We start from the raw sequence: 16,891 nt of genomic DNA, 5'->3' as shown, positions 1-16,891 counted from the left end.
ACCGCCTCTCGTGAGCTCTTAGCCCACTTAAATGGGTGTGAACAGGCAACCTTTCCGCTTTCCCACCAGAGGGAGACACCAAAGCAGCGACTGCCACAGCGGCGCCACCGCCAGAAACGGGGGGCGACTGCTTCACACTACGCGCTGCGGCGCGCTCTTCAATACAGCAATTTTTTACTACGGCTCATCTACACTTCTCTAAGAGCCCTCATTTCTCTTTTCTTGTTTTGACAGTCCTAACGCAAGATGTGTGTAGGAGGCAGTGTAATTATTCTGCAGTCAGTCACAAACGCCGGTTCTCTAAACTTTCTAGGCGCTCCAGTCTGGAACCGCGTGACCGCTACGGTCGCAGGTTCGAATCCCGCCTCGGGCATGGATGTGTGTGATGTCCTTAGATTTAAGTAGTTCTAAGTTCTAGGGGACTGATGACCACAGCAGTTAAGTCCCATAGTGCTCAGAGCCATCTAAACTTTCGCAAGAGTGCTTCGCGAAAAACTGCTTTCTTCCGTCTTGTCAACTTAAATTCACGTGTCTAAAACAAGTCTTATTTATTCTTCAGTTACAGCTGCAGATTTTAAATTTGGAGCTACATGACACGTGTCAATCTCTCTGGATCATCTTCAGATCTAAGTATCTGCGTCAGTAACCCCTATTGTTTGGGCCAGAGTGAGAGGACAGAACTGCAGCAATTAGCAGTACATCTACCAACGTTCCATGTGGCAGCAACAACAGCGCAAGACTGCGTTTATTTTACTATGACTGATGTAGCTGCCTGATGGCAGACAACCTGGGTACATGCCTAGGTTTAACGAAGTCATGAAGGAAGGTATCGGGAAAGGGATGCCACGCTGGTGTCATTATTGACTGAGATAGCATCCTCACTCTGGTGGCAAGTATAATGTACAGAAAGATTTGCCAGTGCATTAATAGCAAGAAAAAGGAAAATAAATTGATCAAGGGAAACTGTGTCAAAGTAATTGTAGGTGTAAAACACCATCATATAATTTATTTGAGTGTATTGTGCAACAAGGAATCTCACCAAAAAGCTGTCCCAGAATCGACAGCAGAACAATTAAGTCGTTGGGACCGACAGTCATCTGATTTTCAGGAACGTACTGCAACTCAAGATGAGGGCTCAGTCTAGGTACAGAACGGGTTAGTAAAGAGAAACGGAAAGAAGATAACACTTTCTAGACAAAGGAATATATTGCTGTACCACCAGCAGAAGAAAACTTTCTAACGGCTGTAGAAGTCGTCATGGATGGGAAGGGAAAGCAGAGAGCGAGTTACTACGAACAATTCGGTAAAAAGGTTGTTCTCATCAGAGAAGACAGCAAATCACTGGCCACGATAGTGGTTCAGGTATACATGATGACGACACAGGCAAAGGATGAAGAGACAGAAAAAGTGTATGAGGATGCTGATCGGGTAATACAGCGTATTCAAGAAGATGATATCAATGTGGAAGGGTCTGAGATAGCGAAGTACCGAAGAACCATTTGGTGTGTTTGAAGTAATCTAAGTTTGTACATATAAAGCTACACTACAGTCCAATATCTTCAGAAAAGTATCACATAAATTTATATTTGGCATTAGCATACTTGTCATTTTCAAAAGAAGCTCTGCATGCTTATACCACTCTGTATTCTGTATTCTCTCTACTTGGGCCATCATCTGTTAACTTTTTTCTGCGCAAATAGCAAAACAAAAGAACCACTTTTAGCTTCTCTTTTCCTAATGTAATTCTCTCACGAGCACCACGCAACAGCACAAGTCGAACAAAAATACATAGAAAGAAGACAACTACAAATGAATATTGGTTAACACAAAAAATAATACAACTTATCGACGAAGAAGGAAGGTAGAAAAATAGACAGGAAATGACAACAATACACGGCGTAAGTCACTTAGGAACGTTCAGGGAATCCAAGACTAAACACATCCGCGAAGATCGGAAGGGCAAAAAAGAGCGAGAACAATTTGTTAATGCCCCCGAGGTGCTGATAATATAAAGAAGAATAGGAAACGAAATTGGGGATAGGAGTGGAAGAGCATGAACGAACTGGAAATGATGAGGAGTGTCAGAAATTGGATTAGCGATAAGCTTAGTATCTAAATTGGGGACCAAGAACTAGAACAACGGAAGAAAAAGCAAAATATTACATGAAGGGAGACACGCAAAGAATAATACATCACGTAAAGAGGGCATTTCATTTCTGGTAGTAAGAACACTACAAGTATCAAACATCGGACTTAATTTGAGGAAGAAATTTCTGAGAATGTACGACCGGAACACAGCATTGTATAGAAGTGAATCATGGGCTGTGTGACACGGACCTTTTCACATGTGGTACTACAGAAGTACGTTGAAAATTAGATGGCCTGATAAGAGGAGAAATGTTGAAGTTCTTCGCAGAATCAGGGAGGAAAGGAAAATGTGTGAAACGTCGGCATGAAGAAGATATAGAATGACATCTCACCCATTACGACATCAAGAAATAACCTCCACGAGGGAAAAATGTACTAGAAAGCAATTTACTGAGGGCGTTGGATGCAAGTGCTACTCTGAGAAAAGGAGTTTGGCACTGGAGTGAAACTTGTAGCGGTCCACTTCAAATCAGCCGAAAGAAAGATGAAAAAAGAAGCGCAACACTGATAAATTGGCGTTAGCTGACTATGACTGAGACCAGAGAACCACTGAATTAGATTATCCGATACTATAGTCCAATCAAGATACTGTCATTACAACGCCAGCAAGCACAGGGAGGCTATATAAATTCAGAAACACAAGAACAACTTTAACAGATAGTAATGACTGAAATTAAACATCTTGTTAACTTTAGTGCTTCATACACTGAACTGACAAAAGTCATGAGATTCCTCCTTGTATGGCGCCGGGAGTCCGTTTGGCATGGACTCAAGTCTTGGAAGTCTCCAGCAGAAATACGGATCCATTTTGCCTCCATATCCGTTCGTAATTACTAAAATGTTGCCAGTGGAGAATATTGTGCACGAATCAACCTCGATCTGGGTGTATTCCTCAAAGCGTTTACGAACAGTTCTGCTCCGATGACACGGCACACTGTCATCCATAAGGATTCCATCTTTATTCGGGAATATCAAGTGGATGAACGGCTGGAAATGTTCTCTGGGTTGCCATAGCCGATCAGTGATTGCTTCAGCTGGACGAGAGGGCACAGTACATTCCATGCAAACACAGCCCACACCATTATGGAGCCAACACGAATTTGTACAGTGCCTTATTGGCAACTTGGGTCCATGGGTTCAAAAAATGGTTCAAATGGCTCTGAGCACTATGGGACTTAACTGCTGTGGTCATCAGTCCCCTAGAACTTAGAACTACTTAAACCTAACTAACCCAAGGACATCACACACATCCATGCCCGAGGCAGGATTCGAACCTGCGACCGTAGCGGTCACGCGGCTCCAGACTGTAGCGCCTAGAACCGCACGGCCACTCCGGCCGGCTGGGTCCATGGGTTTGTGGGGTCTGCGTCACACTCGAATCCTACCATCAGCTCTTACCAACTGAAATTGCGACTCATCGGACCAAGCTACGGTTTGGCAAGTGTCTAACGTCCAGCAGATATGGTCACAAGCCCAGTAGAGCCGCTGCGGGCAATGTCGTGCTGTTAGCAAACGCACTCGCGTCGGTCGTCTGCTGCCACAGTTAACGCCAAAATTCGCCGTACTGTCCTAACAGATACGTTCGTCGAATGTCGCACACTGATTTCTGCGGTTATTCCACGCAGTGTTGCTTGTCTGTTAGCACCAGCAAAAGCAAACACAGTTCCTCTCGATTGTTAAGTGAAGTCCATCGGCCACTGCGTTGTGCCTGGTGAGAGATAATACCTGAAATTTGGCATTCTCAGCACACTCTTGACACTGTGACTCTCGGAATACTAAATTCACTTCACAGCTAATCCACGATTCATAATCCGCTACTGCACTTGATTTATCAGTTTGTCATTGTGTTGAATTCTTCTTCGTTAATATTTTGACGACCTTCGGAAAATCAGTCAAACTGCCAACAGTGTATCTGATTGGTCATGATGACCGTGTAAGGTAGTAGAGGGATAATTCTGTTTGAGCACAGTTTGCATGTTTACCAAATTTATTGAAGCTGACGACTCTCCCTGGGTGGTCCCCACCTCCTCTGTGAGGATGGTGGATGTGGCGATGTTGCATTCTTGATGTCTGGACCTCCTCTCCCTCCCCAGCTTCCTCCCCTCCACTGTCTCCCCCGGCACCACGAGCCCTCCCCTCCCCCACTTGAGCAATTGTAGAAAAAGACTCATTCTGTGCTGACCTGCTGGTGAGGAAGGATGGAAGGTAATGTCTTTATTTATTTATTTATTTTTAAGGTTGATATCCCATTGCTGGACTGCCCTCCATCTGCTTCCATACTCTGTCACTCCCACACCGAGTTTCCACCACCCAACACCACCTTTTCTATTCGTGTGTGTATGTGTGTGTGTGTGGGGGGGGGGGGGGGTATGTACGCCTTGAAGTCTGAAGGCAAACTGATCTAATGCACAATACTGCCACCAGAGGGTGCTTGAAACTGTCCTAAAGCCACTCCCCACCTACCCCCACTTTCCACAGCCCCACCCGCTAAAGCCCCCACTTTTTCCCTTCACGTGCATGTATATGTTCACCTTTTTGTGTCCGCTAGGCAACAATATCACTAGAAATTTGTGGAAAACTGTCCTACAGATGCTGCCAGAAGAACTGCCCCTACAGATCTGCAAGTGTGTAGTTGCTGGAGCCCGCATCTCGTGGTCGTGCGGTAGCGTTCTCGCTTCCCACGAACGGGTTCCCGGGTTCGATTCCCGGCGGGGTCAGGGATTTTCTCTGCCTCGTGATGGCTGGGTGTTGTGTGATGTCCTTAGGTTAGTTAAGTATAAGTAGTTCTAAGTTCTAGGGGACTGATGACTATAGATGTTAAGTCCCATAGTGCTCAGAGCCATTCTGTAGTTGCTGGAGAAGTTGTACACAGATACACGGCATGAAGAGACAGCACAGCAAGCCATCACTGAAATGTGGGAAGAGTTGCCTCCTACAGACCTACAAGTGTATAGCAGCTGAGGAATTTGTAAAAAATGGTTGAAATGGCTCTGAGCACTATGGGACTTAACATCTGAGGTCATCAGTCCCCTAGACTAAGAACTATTTAAACCTAAGGACAGCACACACATCCATGCCCGAGGAGGGATCCGAACCTGCGACTGTAGCAGTAGCGCAGTTCCAGACTGAATCACTTAGAACTGCTCGGGCACAATGGCCGACGAGGAGTTTGTACACAGGTATATTGTAAGAAGGGATAGGGCAGCAAACTATCAATAAAGTATAGGAAGGTCAACGTACACTACAACAACTGATGCAACATGCTTCACTATTCGAATTACACATCGAAATTGTGTTGAAACAGCACCACTCATTAAAGATGGATCATAAAGTAAAACACACACAGCGGATTGAGGACAATCACTGTATACTAAAATGTAGACTTTCACGGCCGGAAATATCATGTCCATTATAATTATTCGGGCTGTTATGCCGTGGTCGGTTGATGAATTCTGTGGTGATTCCCACAGAATTCATCAACCGACCACGGCATAACAGCCCGGATAATTATAATGGACAATCACTGTATAACACAACTACCACACAAACCCACCCCAAAAGATCTCGCCAGCAGAGATTTGTTGCTGCTGTATGTGTGTTCACCTAGATTTGCGAATACAGACTAAGCAGCTTAGAACCAGTCTTACCTTCCCTCCTACCTCCCCTTCTCATTACCTCTCCTTCCACCTCCACCCTGTAAAAAGAGATGCTTGTTTTCTAGTACTGTTCTAACCCATCCCTGATGGTGCATGAAGAGATTTATCTACTGGCAGTGATACACTGTTTCTAATCTGCGGAAATCATTCACAGGTGGACAAGATCCTCAAGAACAGGACGCTTCCTGCAAATTGTTAAACGTATTTCTCGGAAAAACTGACCCCCTGGCACAATAGCGAAATACCTGACTATCCATTATGGATGAAGAACTGAACAGTCAACAGCAGATTGATTTCAAACGTTGTGGATGTGCTGACGCTGTCTAAAAATGCTCCTCAGCTAAGTAGAATCAGTCGCATGTACGAAAAGCATTGAAGTAATGATCTTTATAGTAGTTACAGTGCACTGATCCACCCACTCTGCTCCTAAGTGGTGAAAAGCAGTGTCCACACTCGCTAGTCTCCGCTAGTGCATCCAGTTATAAGCTGTCATCGCCTGCGTTTGCTCTACTTCTTCAAGTAAACATACAGCTATATCGTAGAGGTTTCAGACGCTCCACTGTGCCAAATGACAGCTTTTTGTGTGTTCTTGTATACTGTGGAAGGATGAGATTCCTGATGTACAGACAGTGGAGGAATAGACGTCGAAGGAATTCAGAATGAAATTTTCTCTCTGCAGGGGGGTGTGCGCCGATATGTAACTTCCTGACAGATTAAAACTGTGCATTGGACCGAGACTCGAATTCAGGAACTTTGCTTTCGTGGGCAAATGCTCTATCAACTGAGCTATCCAAGAGCTCTTCACGACTGGTACTCACTATTTCACTTCCGCCAGTACGTAGTCTCCTTTCGCATTCTGGTAACATCCCCCAGGCTGTGGCTAAATCATGTCTCCACAATATCCTCTCTTCCAGAACCGCTAGTTCACAGATTTTGCAGAAGAGCTTCTGTGAGGTTTGGAAGGCAGGAGACGAGATACAGGTTGAAGTCAGTCTATGAGGACGACTCGTGAATCGTGCTTGGGTTTCGCAGTGGGTAGAGCACTTGCCTGCGAAAGGCAAAGGTCCTGAGTTCGGTGTCTCAGTCCGGCACACAGTCTTAATCTGGGTGGAGGACCTGTACACAGGTCACTTGCTCCTCGTGGTGTAACACACCGCGTGTCTGCCTAAACCGTTGCCATTCTTGACAGCTAATCTGCTGTAACGTCAGCTCATTTATTTGAGAAAAGTGACTGAATAAAAAGGAACACTTATTTGCTGCATGAACTATTATCTGCATGTATTTTCCATTTGTAATCATTAAGCTTGCTACAATTGATATTATACCAACAGGCCTCAACTCACATAGTGTGAAGGTTGTACTCTTACACTTTTGAAACGAATACTGTGACAGTGCAGATAATGAATACAGTACTAAAAAATAATGAAATCTCCAGCTAAATAACTGTAAATTCACTCTTGTGGTATAAAATTATGCTTTCTACAATGACTATTAAACCAAGAACATTAGATTTGGTGTTGAATATACCACAAAATAAGTACTGAGCACCATCCAACAGTCGTTAAGCATACATTCAGATAGCAAATTACGCACCCTATGGTGAGCAGAAAACTTCATCAATAATATTATGCTAGTAGGACCAAACAACAATATGATAACTAATATTGGGCGAATATTCCTGGACAGATGGACGTGTTTTTCTTGCGAGTGATACCAGTGTGTCTTAGAAGTAGAGACGTGAAATCCTCTTGTATGCTAGCAGCTGTTAGGAAAAACCCCAACAGCAACGACTATGTTACATTATGTGTGTATCCCAGCTCTGGTTCTACATGAAGACGAAACACTGTAATAACATCAGACAAGTATAGGAAAAAAAGAACCTTCCCCTAGAACAGAACAGTGAATGTGTCTTCACCTCGATGTGTGGATACAGACTAAGCAGCTTAGAACAAGTCTTAACTCCCCTCCTCCATTCATCTCCTCCTCCGCTTCGGTAGGGGCACTGGTTCCAGGTCTGTTCTAACCTGTCAATGATGGTACACAAGATGTCCATCATCTGCAGGTGCTCTGCTTTGGTTGGTATTGGTTTGACAAAGATATACTACACTCATGCTCACAAATTAAGGATAATGCTGATACATGGTGAAACAACGCTCTGGTGGTCGGTTTGAGGGTTTAAAGCACCTCGGGGTATCACCATACGGTGCATTTCACTTGCTGCCGTCGCACAGTGCCGCTAGCAGCGCTCCACATACGCAGAGGTGTGATGGTGCATGTGAGAGTAGAGTGTAGCGAGTAAGTGTGCAGACGTTTTCAAGCGTGCTCATGGTAACTGTGTGTTGAAAATGGCTCAAAGAACACATATGGATGACGTTATGAGGAGTAGAGTACTAGGGCGACTGGAGGCTGGTCAAACACAGCAGGTCGTAGCACGGGCCCTTCGCGTGCCACAGGGTGTGATCACACGATTATGGCAACGATTCCAGCAGACAGGAAACGTGTCCAGGCGCTACAGTACGGGACGTCCACAGTGTACAACACCACAAGAAGAACGATATCTTACCATCCGTGCCCGCAGACGTCCACGGAGTACTGCAGGTAGCCTTGCTCGGGATCTTACCGCAGCCACTGGATCAGTTGTCTCCAGACACACAGTCTACAGACGACTGAACAGACATGGTTTGTTCACCCGGGGACCTGCTAGGTGCATTCCACTAACCGCTGATCCCAGGTTATGTTCAAAACGGGTCCAGATATAGTCTGAACAGTGATTCTCGCCGGGTTTTCATCTGGCGTGAACCAGGATCCAGATACCAACCCCTTAATGTCCTTGAAAGGGACCTGTATGGAGGTCGTGGTTTGATCGTGTGGGGTGGGATTATGATTGGTGCACGTACACCCCTGCATGTCTGACAGAGGAACTGAACAGGTCAGGTGTATCGGGATGTCATTTTGCACCAGTATGTCCGCCTTTCCAGGGGTGCAGGGGGTCCCACCTTCCTCCTGACGGATGATAATGCACGGCCCCACCGAGCTGCCATCGTCGAGGAGTACCTTGAAACAGAAGATATCAGGTGAATGGTGTGGTCTCCCCTTTCTTCAGACCTAAACCTCATCGAGTACGTCTGGGATGCTCTCGGTCGACGTATCGCTGCATGTCTTCAAGCCCCTAGGGCATTTCACGGGCTCTGACAGGCACTGCTGCAAGAATGCGAGGCTGTACCCCAGCAGCTGCTCGACCACCTGATCCAGAGTATGCCAACCCGTTGTGCGGCCTGTGTACGTGTGCATGGTGGTCATTTTGTAGCACGTGTGTTTCGGGGCGGTTGTCTCAGCTTATCACCAACACCGTGGACTTACAGATCTGTGTCGTGTACCCCTTAGCCAGCGGGCTCTGATAGCCTTGGAAACAGATTGTCATTCATGTTTGAATTATATATATTTCAGATGCACACATATCAATACAGAACAGTAGCTTTCTAGCTATCTCTGCACACGATGGGGAAAAACCAGTCATTTTTACACCCGACAGGAAGCTACCATTCGTATCCTCTCCTACCTCATTATTTGATAACATCCAACTGAGTAAATCTACGAACTCTCTCTACGATGTTATTGTTGATGACGGATGAGCAAACCGCCGAGGTCGGAGCTCTAAACAATACATCTGATGGATGTAATAAGTTATCACACATCTTTTGTGCATATAAACTGTCTGTAAAATCGATAACACACCTTAAAACACTCTAAAACTGGGAGCAGACATCTTAGAAGCAGTGCTTCTTGTCTGAAAAAATGTTTGAGGGTACTCCGATATTGGATATAATGGAGCGAAAATTACTTATAACTGAAGGATGGGATACCACCCATCTGCTTTTATCCATGACGTCATCAACTTACCAAACTACAAAAAGAATGGTATCAGACTCTTCATTTGACTTACAGCTCAAATGAACCAGGCGGTACCGAGAAATACCCAAACATGCAAAAGAATGTGGTGTCGAACACTGAACAATAAAAGAAAATGGTATCGTACACCTCAAATGAAACAGATGAGTCCAATCAACCCTCCGACATAAAAAACAATACAAGGAAATATTACCGAACACATATTTTAACCTTTTCCCACCAAAAACTGCACTGGTATCGTTCGTATTGCAATTACGAACACGAGAAAATGAAATAAATAATTTACGTCCGTGAAATAAATCTTTGGCACTCTTCCAAGTTCTCAACATAGTAAAAAATTACTTTGTCGACGAAAAAGATTAGGGGTACGCATCCCCCAGCGTTCCTCCAGAAAAACAGCATTGCTTAGAAGTGAACAGAAACATGCGGTCGTACAAGTCATAAATTTTATATTCTCATTATAATTAGCGAGTGCATTTCTTGTAGAGTTAACAGTATCAGATTTTTCTCACTCATCAACATGTTATTGATGACACAACCCGTTCTTCAGTCTGTGCTCTGCATTCTTTATCTTAGTGTTATGGCTGTTGTGCTCTGTAGAAGTAAAATAAATAAAGTTTTGTTTAAGTGAAAACAATATAATTTAGTATTTAAGTAAGACATAAAGACATTTCTGTTTCTTATGTCAAATCCTTTGAAACAGTATAGGTTTCTATTACTCTACACTGGATATTCCTCTTTTGCCAAAATGTGGATTGCAAATTATAGTCAAATAACGTTTTCCGAAAGAAGCAAACAAAAAATTAATCAGTAAATAAAAGAAGTGAATAAACATAGTGGACCACGACATATTCTATGTTTGCAAATGTGGGCACCAGGTAGAAACCACTTTCTGGAGGTGCCAGCTCGACCCCTAGACTGACGTGGCGGCAGTATTCTAGGTGACTCAATGCATGACGAATCTTCGCTTAGGACGCGCATGTACTCCTCTGTTTCAGGGCTGGAATGACGTCGGCTTCCATGGGTCTGACGAGATTCCGACACCCAACATCGACGCTCTGGCGTACCACGGGGTGATCCTCAACAGCCACTACGTGCAACCTCTGTGCACGCCGTCCAGGGCCGCTCTCCTCACCGGAAAGTACCCCGTGCACACCGGTGAGTCTGTTACAGTACTTAGTACTGTACAGTCATGATGACTGTACAAAAGAAATTGGGTAGAAATAGCACGCTATCTAAAACTAGATAACGCCATTATGAACACCTGAGACTACATAGTTGTTTGTTGTAAATAAGGCACTCATTGCAATGAAGTGTTGCTTATCCGACAAATGGAAAGTAAGAACATCGACTTACATCCCTGATGAGTCTTTTATTAACTATCCGCAGTAGTAGGATTATGATGTGTGATGTTTAAGTTGGCTGGTGTGGCCGAGAGGGAACTTGAACCAAGTTATATCAGGAAGACCGTGTTAATGCTGTTTGCTCCTTCTGCAGTGCTGCTTAGTAAAATACACAATGACGTTACGGTACAGACAGAATACCAGTCGGTTTTACTCGGTATGAACTCCAGAGCATCTTTTCGAGAAGGCACCAGCTTGGACATGAGTCTAAAGTTTGCCTAGCTTTGACTGCTCAGCTTACAGAATTTGTCATTACCAGTAATCTGAGACTCACAATCAGGTAGAGTCTCCTCACTCATGTCTAGCACTGTCATACACCCGTCTTCAGTTGCTTCGGTGTTTTTGCCTTGTCTTATCTCTTGAAACGCAGTACCGCACTTATCAGATGCATCAATCACCCATTCGCCTCCTTACATTTCTCGGCGATCTTCATTTCCTTTTCGTTACAGTCGCAATGAAACCTTCTTACGCTGCCTGCTCCCTCATTATTTTTCTAACACGTATAACGCCACGGTTTAATGAACAGTCCTTGGTTTTTGCGTTGTTTCCGCATTTAAGTTCACGTCTCTCTGTCACATATCAAATTTGTAATCCACGTGTACCGTTTCCTTGTCAGACACATAGGAAATAAAGCCTCAGAAATTCCGTTTACCACACACTTAAACTGAGCGAATTTAACCAGTGTTTCCGTTCAGCAAGTGAAGTACTAATTGTGACAAAGTAGATCAGGGTGAGAAAAATGAAACTGGTCCAATGAATGCCTCATGCTCCTTAAGATAGGCAAGTCAACTTACACACTCCGTGCCGGGTCAAAGCCTTTTTCAGGCGGTTCTGCCTGGTCGTGAAGGACCGAAGTTGGGTTGCCTACGGTAAGGCGCATGAAGTATTTTCCACGCTAGTTTTCCTACGTCCATCCTTTGCAACTGGTCACAAGCATATGCGAGGTGCAGACTGGTTACCTACATAATTGAAGCTTCTTTTTTGTTTCCCCTATGATTCTTGCTCCTCGACCGAGTACTGTTATAGCAAGATAAAGTCTTTTCTCTGCACCGTTTGCAGACATTGATTGGCGTTCCAGTCGCTATGTCATAATGCCTTGACTCGTATTCTCTTTTCCGTGTAATATTGTCAGCAGTATTACATTATGAAAGTAGCTTATCAGCTGCAAGGAACGTAACAATAAAATTCTTCCTTGGAAGTCCTACTCGGAATCCACTAACGTGTCCTACCATAAGTCAAACTGACCATTGCCACACAACGGTGATAAAAATAATCTCTTAGTGTTTAACGAAGTATAATGGAAATAATTCAGGACGCGCCGTAAGATCATCACCATTCGTACATCAGACTGGTCTACAAAAATTAGCAATAGATATAGGAATGTGTGAAATGGAAAGGGCATATGTTTTAAGAAGAGACATCAACCAATTAATGCATCCCTTGAAGTACAAAACCAAAACTCTGAATCACTGCGGCGAAATCTAAATGTATATACACTCCTGGAAATGGAAAAAAGAACACATTGACACCGGTGTGTCAGACCCACCATACTTGCTCCGGACACTGCGAGAGGGCTGTACAAGCAATGATCACACGCACGGCACAGCGGACACACCAGGAACCGCGGTGTTGGCCGTCGAATGGCGCTAGCAGCGCAGCATTTGTGCACCGCCGCCGTCAGTGTCAGCCAGTTTGCCGTGGCATACGGAGCTCCATCGCAGTCTTTAACACTGGTAGCATGCCGCGACAGCGTGGACGTGAACCGTATGTGCAGTTGACGGACTTTGAGCGAGGGCGTATAGTGGGCATGCGGGAGGCCGGGTGGACGTACCGCCGAATTGCTCAACACGTGGGGCGTGAGGTCTCCACAGTAGATCGATGTTGTCGCCAGTGGTCGGCGGAAGGTGCACGTGCCCGTCGACCTGGGACCGGACCGCAGCGACGCACGGATGCACGCCAAGACCGTAGGATCCTACGCAGTGCCGTAGGGGACCGCACCGTCACTTCCCAGCAAATTAGGGACACTGTTGCTCCTGGGGTATCGGCGAGGACCATTCGCAACCGTCTCCATGAAGCTGGGCTACGGTCCCGCACACCGTTAGGCCGTCTTCCGCTCACGCCCCAACATCGTGCAGCCCGCCTCCAGTGGTGTCGCGACAGGCGTGAATGGAGGGACGAATGGAGACGTGTCGTCTTCAGCGATGAGAGTCGCTTCTGCCTTGGTGCCAATGATGGTCGTATGCGTGTTTGGCGCCGTGCAGGTGAGCGCCACAATCAGGACTGCATACGACCGAGGCACACAGGGCCAACACCCGGCATCATGGTGTGGGGAGCGATCTCCTACACTGGCCGTACACCACTGGTGATCGTCGAGGGGACACTGAATAGTGCACGGTACATCCAAACCGTCATCGAACCCATCGTTCTACCATTCCTAGACCGGCAAGGGAACTTGCTGTTCCAACAGGACAATGCACGTCCGCATGTATCCCGTGCCACCCAACGTGCTCTAGAAGGTGTAAGTCAACTACCCTGGCCAGCAAGATCTCCGGATCTGTCCCCCATTGAGCATGTTTGGGACTGCATGAAGCGTCGTCTCACGCGGTCTGCACGTCCAGCACGAACGCTGGTCCAACTGAGTCGCCAGGTGGAAATGGCATGGCAAGCCGTTCCACAGGACTACATCCAGCATCTCTACGATCGTCTCCATGGGAGAAATAGCAGCCTGCATTGCTGCGAGAGGTGGATATACACTGCACTAGTGCCGACATTGTGCATGCTCTGTTGCCTGTGTCTATGTGCCTGTGGTTCTGTCAGTGTGATCATGTGATGTATCTGACCCCAGGAATGTGTCAATCAAGTTTCCCCTTCCTGGGACAATGAATTCACGGTGTTCTTATTTCAATTTCCAGGAATGTATGTTTGTGATTGCTTGGCAAAGAACTATAAGTGAGAGAGAAGACAGATGCCTGGAAAACGAATTATTACTTAAATAATAAATACACCACAGACCAGAGAGACTTGGAAGAAGAGAAGTATTCATGAGACCCTCCACAATATATAGACAATATCGGAAGTATCACCCACCCAAAAGTTAATCTTCTCATATCAGCTCTACGAACGTTTTGAAAACATACTTATAAAAAAAAAGGATTTCCGTATTTTTGGAAAAGAAAATCAACAATAGCACGGATAACGGAAATAGGAATATACGAGAAAGTATCAACATGAAGCAACTGAGGATAACAGAAGTAAATCAATGTAAGAATGGACGTATTACAGGGGCATTATTGCTTCTGTGAAGGTTCCATGCAAACCCTGTCTACCCAAAGTGGCAAGCCTACGTTCCGTCACCATCTGCGAAGGAAATCTTCAAAGACATGTATCGCAGTTTGACACAAGCTAGAACCCCTCCTTGGATGTGTTATACGCAGGTACGGACGAATGTTTGGTTTTTCAAAGGAGCTCATCCGACCACGGCATGACAACCTCGTATATTTTAATGAGTATGACATCTCTGGCCGAGAGCGTTTGCATGTTCGAGGTAAGAAACTAAAAGTGCTCAGTCCCAGGCGAAAGAAACGAGCATCTGCCATTAGTGGTGAATTATCTCTGCAACTATTTACCAAGTTTTGATACATTTCAACAGATTCAAAGAGTAAAATTCGATTCAAAGCAAAATTTGTTAGCAACACGAAGACAAAACACCGAAAATATATCTTCTTATAAGGGGATACATTACTAAATTATGCAATAAATTGGAGAGAACAGTCGAAGTTTTAATATTAGGTTTCGAGCCTGCGCTCATTATCAAATCTTCCAATGTGCTATGGAATAACATACATTAACTTCGACTGTAGTCTGCAGTTTGCTGCATTATCTGGTAAGCCATACAGTTGCTGACGTCATATTTTGCAGAATGCTAGAAATTAGTGAACAATGGATACATTAACGGAAAAGCTGATAACGAATGTCCGTTACTGGAGAAAGAAATTCGTTTGTCACAACTTATAGACGTAAAAGTCGACATTTCACTGATGTACAATGGCTGAGAGGTTCAAATGGTTCAAATGGCTCTGAGCACTATGGGACTTAACTTCTGAGGTCATCGGTCCCCTAGAACGTTGTTGTTGTTGTTGTGGTCTTCAGTCCTGAGACTGGTTTGATGCAGCTCTCCATGCTACTCTATCCTGTGCAAGCTTTTTCATCTCCCAGTACCTACTGCAACCTACATCCTTCTGAATCTGCTTAGTGTATTCATCTCTTGGTCTCCCCCTACGATTTTTACCCTCCACGCTGCCCGCCAATACTAAATTGGTGATCCCTTGATGCCTCAGAACATGTCCTACCAACCGATCCCTTCTTCTGGTCAAGTTGTGCCACAAACTTCTCTTCTCCCCAATCCTATTCAATACTTCCTCATTAGTTATGTGATCTACCCATCTAATCTTCAGCATTCTTCTGTAGCACCACATTTCGAAAGCTTCTATTCTCTTCTTGTCCAAACTATTTATCGTCCATGTTTCACTTCCATACATGGCTACACTCCATACGAATACTTTCAAAACGTAGAACTACTTAAACCTAACTAACCTAAGGACTTCACACACATCCATGCCCGAGGCAGGATTCGAACCTACGACCGTAGTGGTCGCGCGGTTCCAGACTGTAGCGCCTAGAACCGCTCGGCCACCTCGGATACAAAGTACTAAAAAGAATAGATATTAGCAGTATCGAACGTAGTCGCTACTTCTTGGTCTCTAAAATACCTACAATTTGAATTTTTCTTGTTTGGACGTTAACTAAATATTATTTGTTTTTCATCATATAAAAAGTAGGTTCTTTTCCTTAGTTTTATATCTGAAGTATAGTTAGCTGCTAAATATTGTTCGGATACTGACTGCCATCTGATCCCGTTCTGCAGTAACAATATCATAATGGAATTACTTCAGCTTGTTCCGCTGAAACCGAATGAAATTGCTGTCTTTACTTTAGGTCTATGGCCATAAATTTTTTGTCTTTAGACTACCGGTTTCGGTCTATAATAACCATCTTCAGATCTGCTTTATAAAAAGATGTCGTAATGTGCTGCAGGCATAGGGGGCTCCAGTGTAAAACAGATCTGAAGATGGTAATTATAGACTGAAGACGTTAGTCTGATGACACAAATTTTGTGACCGCAGACGTAAAGTAAAGGAAATTTGTTCTATGTTCGGGTCACTGTTCAATTCGCGACTACGTCACAACTTGAGAGTGAAATTGCTTTTGAAAAGAGAAACGTGTCTTTTCTACCATCCATGAAGGTAAGTTATCTGGAAAAAAGTGCATTTGTATAAAATCGATATTTCAAAGTTATCTGATCTAAGCACTGCACAAGCAGACTTCGTTGAATTAGTGTGATTAGTGTGAAAGATAGTTATAATCGGCAGATTTACAAGAGTCATAAATAGGGCATTATTTGGCTAAAAAGCTAAACGTCTGCTCGAAACAATATCTGTTAATAATTGTATTAGTTGCAGAACCATATTCAAGAAATGCAAGTCACTGTTTTATAAATACTTTCCTTGTTCGTCAGCCATCATCGGGATATGAAAGTGAAACTTAAGTGAAGGATTTCGCTGTGGGAATACACCGAAGTATGTAGAATGTCCACATATTGCCTACGTAAGGTATGCATGCAATGCCACTGCGTTGCATTTTAAACGCTTCATTGAACCTCCTCAAGTCAACTTCGATGGTGGATAAAGAATAAACGTACGAACCAACAGCAACTTA

At 44.5% G+C, this 16,891-nt stretch overlaps 1 protein-coding gene across 1 annotated transcript in view; it reads left to right on the top strand.

The window, feature by feature from the left end:
* Positions 1–16,891, top strand: part of LOC124605902 (arylsulfatase B-like) — a 386,202-nt gene that overhangs the window by 11,275 nt on the left and 358,036 nt on the right. Inside the window, exon 2 of the mRNA XM_047137849.1 lies at positions 10,712–10,871. Coding sequence (XP_046993805.1) covers positions 10,712–10,871 — 160 coding nt within the window. The remainder of the gene's footprint in view (positions 1–10,711; positions 10,872–16,891) is intronic.

This window comes from Schistocerca americana, chromosome 3 (genome assembly GCF_021461395.2).
Source record: "Schistocerca americana isolate TAMUIC-IGC-003095 chromosome 3, iqSchAmer2.1, whole genome shotgun sequence".
Classification (NCBI taxonomy): Eukaryota; Metazoa; Arthropoda; class Insecta; order Orthoptera; family Acrididae; genus Schistocerca; species Schistocerca americana.
Note: the sequence above shows the minus strand (reverse complement) of the source record. Positions and strands in the feature narration are given on the sequence as shown.